At 39.6% G+C, this 2,070-nt stretch overlaps 1 protein-coding gene across 1 annotated transcript in view; it reads right to left on the bottom strand.

The window, feature by feature from the left end:
• Positions 1-164: 164 nt before the first annotated feature.
• The window catches only part of wsb1 (WD repeat and SOCS box containing 1), a gene marked incomplete at both ends in the record, with an annotated part of 14,075 nt that continues 12,169 nt past the window's right edge, over positions 165-2,070 (bottom strand). Inside the window, 1 exon segment of the mRNA XM_014029373.1 lies at positions 165-337. Coding sequence (XP_013884827.1) covers positions 165-337 — 173 coding nt within the window.

Raw genomic sequence — 2,070 nt, 5'->3', positions numbered from 1 at the left:
ATCAGGTGTGTCGGAGCAGAGAAACAAGTAAAACCTGCAGGGCTGCGGCCCTCCAGGACCAGGACTGCCCATACCTGGTTTGGAGAAATACTCTGGATGAAGCTAGTTAAATGCTGCTCTCTTGGATGAACATCTTTAAAGCTCACTCTTTGACTTGTTCTTACCCCAGTTCCAGCAGGATGGTGGCCTTCTGGTGGTCCCACACAATAACTCTGGTATCGTATGAGGCGGTGGCCAACAGCGCCCCATCTGGTGAAAACTCACAGGACACCACATCATTGTGGTGTCCCTCCAGCTTCTGTATTAACGTGAACTTATCCATATTCCACAGTAACACCTGCAAGTGGAAGAACAGGACTGTTATAGTTCATGAAATGACTCGGGTAATTTAGATTTATTATCTAGATAAAATCAACTTTAATTAAAAGGAATTACAGAATAATTATGCTCAGAATATGCTCAGTGTCACTATAATACTGTTTAACTTATAATGGACAGAAACAAACAAAAACAACAACAAAGAACATGCTATACAACCAGCAAGACTACTGTCATTAATTAGTTAAATACATCTTTAACTAGTTATCAATAGAAAATCTACAAGATCTTATTTAAGATTTATACAGGTTTTAACAGGAAGTTAAAACTCTATGAGTACTAGTAATTTAACAAACAATGAACAAAACAATAGAGAAAAAACAAGTAGAAACTTAAAATAACATAAAATTACTCCACTGGTTTCCCCTTTCAGAGTTTTAGTTCAGTGTGTTTACAAAAGCCTCACATCTCCAGCAGAAGCCTACGGAGAGAGACAGATACTGCAAGAGAGAAACATATTTTATGGCCAAAGGTCTCACACCCCTGGCAAAGTACACAAGTACACACACACCCATACAAACACAGACACACACACACCCATACAAACACAGACACACACACACCCATACAAACACAGACACACACACAGGTAAACATGTGTAATAAAAGAGTTTCTGTTAATGTTAAACTTTAATATTGTGGTTAAATAGTGAATCATTGTTTGTAACTAACGGGTTATTTCATTTTTAAACAAGTTATTTTTCCTTTGAGTTCACAGTAAAAACAAAGAGCTGTCTGTGCTGAGTTCATTTCATCATCATGTGCTGATCAGCCTGACTGCAGACTGCTCAGGACACACTGACAGTCAGCCCACTGTTAGAAACCTTTTAAACACCACGGGTGTAACGGTATGGATTCATACCAAGCTGTCCCAGTACACATGTTTGGAACAAGTACTTTGAAGTACACGACTAATACATGAGTCATAGTTTTATTTACCAGCATTCTGCTGAGAGATGCAACAAAAAAAAGTTGAACAGCTGCTTCCTGTTAGCCAGCCAACACTAGGGAGAGGGTGCTGAACATGTCTGAGTATTTATTTTATTTTATTATAATTAATGTGTGAGCCACATGTTCTGATCAAACATCAAATTAGTCCCAACATGTGTTGGTTTAGATCAATACTAGTATAAATATAAATATTAGTCTGCACCCTGAACCCGACGAGTCTGTCGGCCAAAGGTTAGTATGGTTCCGATGAGTTAAGCAACTTTTTATGGTTATTTAGATGTTTTTAACGATGTGCTCAACATTGAGTAACACGGTGTCACAGCTCACTGGGCAGCATGTTGGTGGTTCAGAATAACTAACACAACAGGTGTGTCTGATCCAATCAGCTCAGTGGAAAACCGTATGATCTGCAGGAGCACTGAGGACAGACCGGAGGTGTCGTATGGCAAGCAGTTAGGTCAAATAATCCAAGCTTTGAAAACCTGTGGCAGGCTGATTGTGTAATTATGTATATGTTAAAGCACAATGGATCAGTGGTTAGCAGTGATGCCTCACAGCAAGAAGGTTGTGGGTTCAATCCTGGGGTCTTTCTGTGTGGAGTTTGTATGTTCTTCTTATGCTTGTGTGGGTTTTCTCTGACTTCCCCCACAGACCAAAAACACACGAGCAATAGGTTCAGGCAAAAGAGATCTGTGATCTCAGGGGGATTTGCCTGGTTAAACAAAGGTTAATAAATAATTA

This window comes from Austrofundulus limnaeus, unplaced genomic scaffold (genome assembly GCF_001266775.1).
Source record: "Austrofundulus limnaeus strain Quisiro unplaced genomic scaffold, Austrofundulus_limnaeus-1.0 Scaffold890, whole genome shotgun sequence".
NCBI lineage: Eukaryota > Metazoa > Chordata > Actinopteri > Cyprinodontiformes > Rivulidae > Austrofundulus > Austrofundulus limnaeus.
The sequence above is the reverse complement of the archived record's forward strand: the minus strand, read 5'-3'. Positions and strand labels throughout refer to the sequence as shown.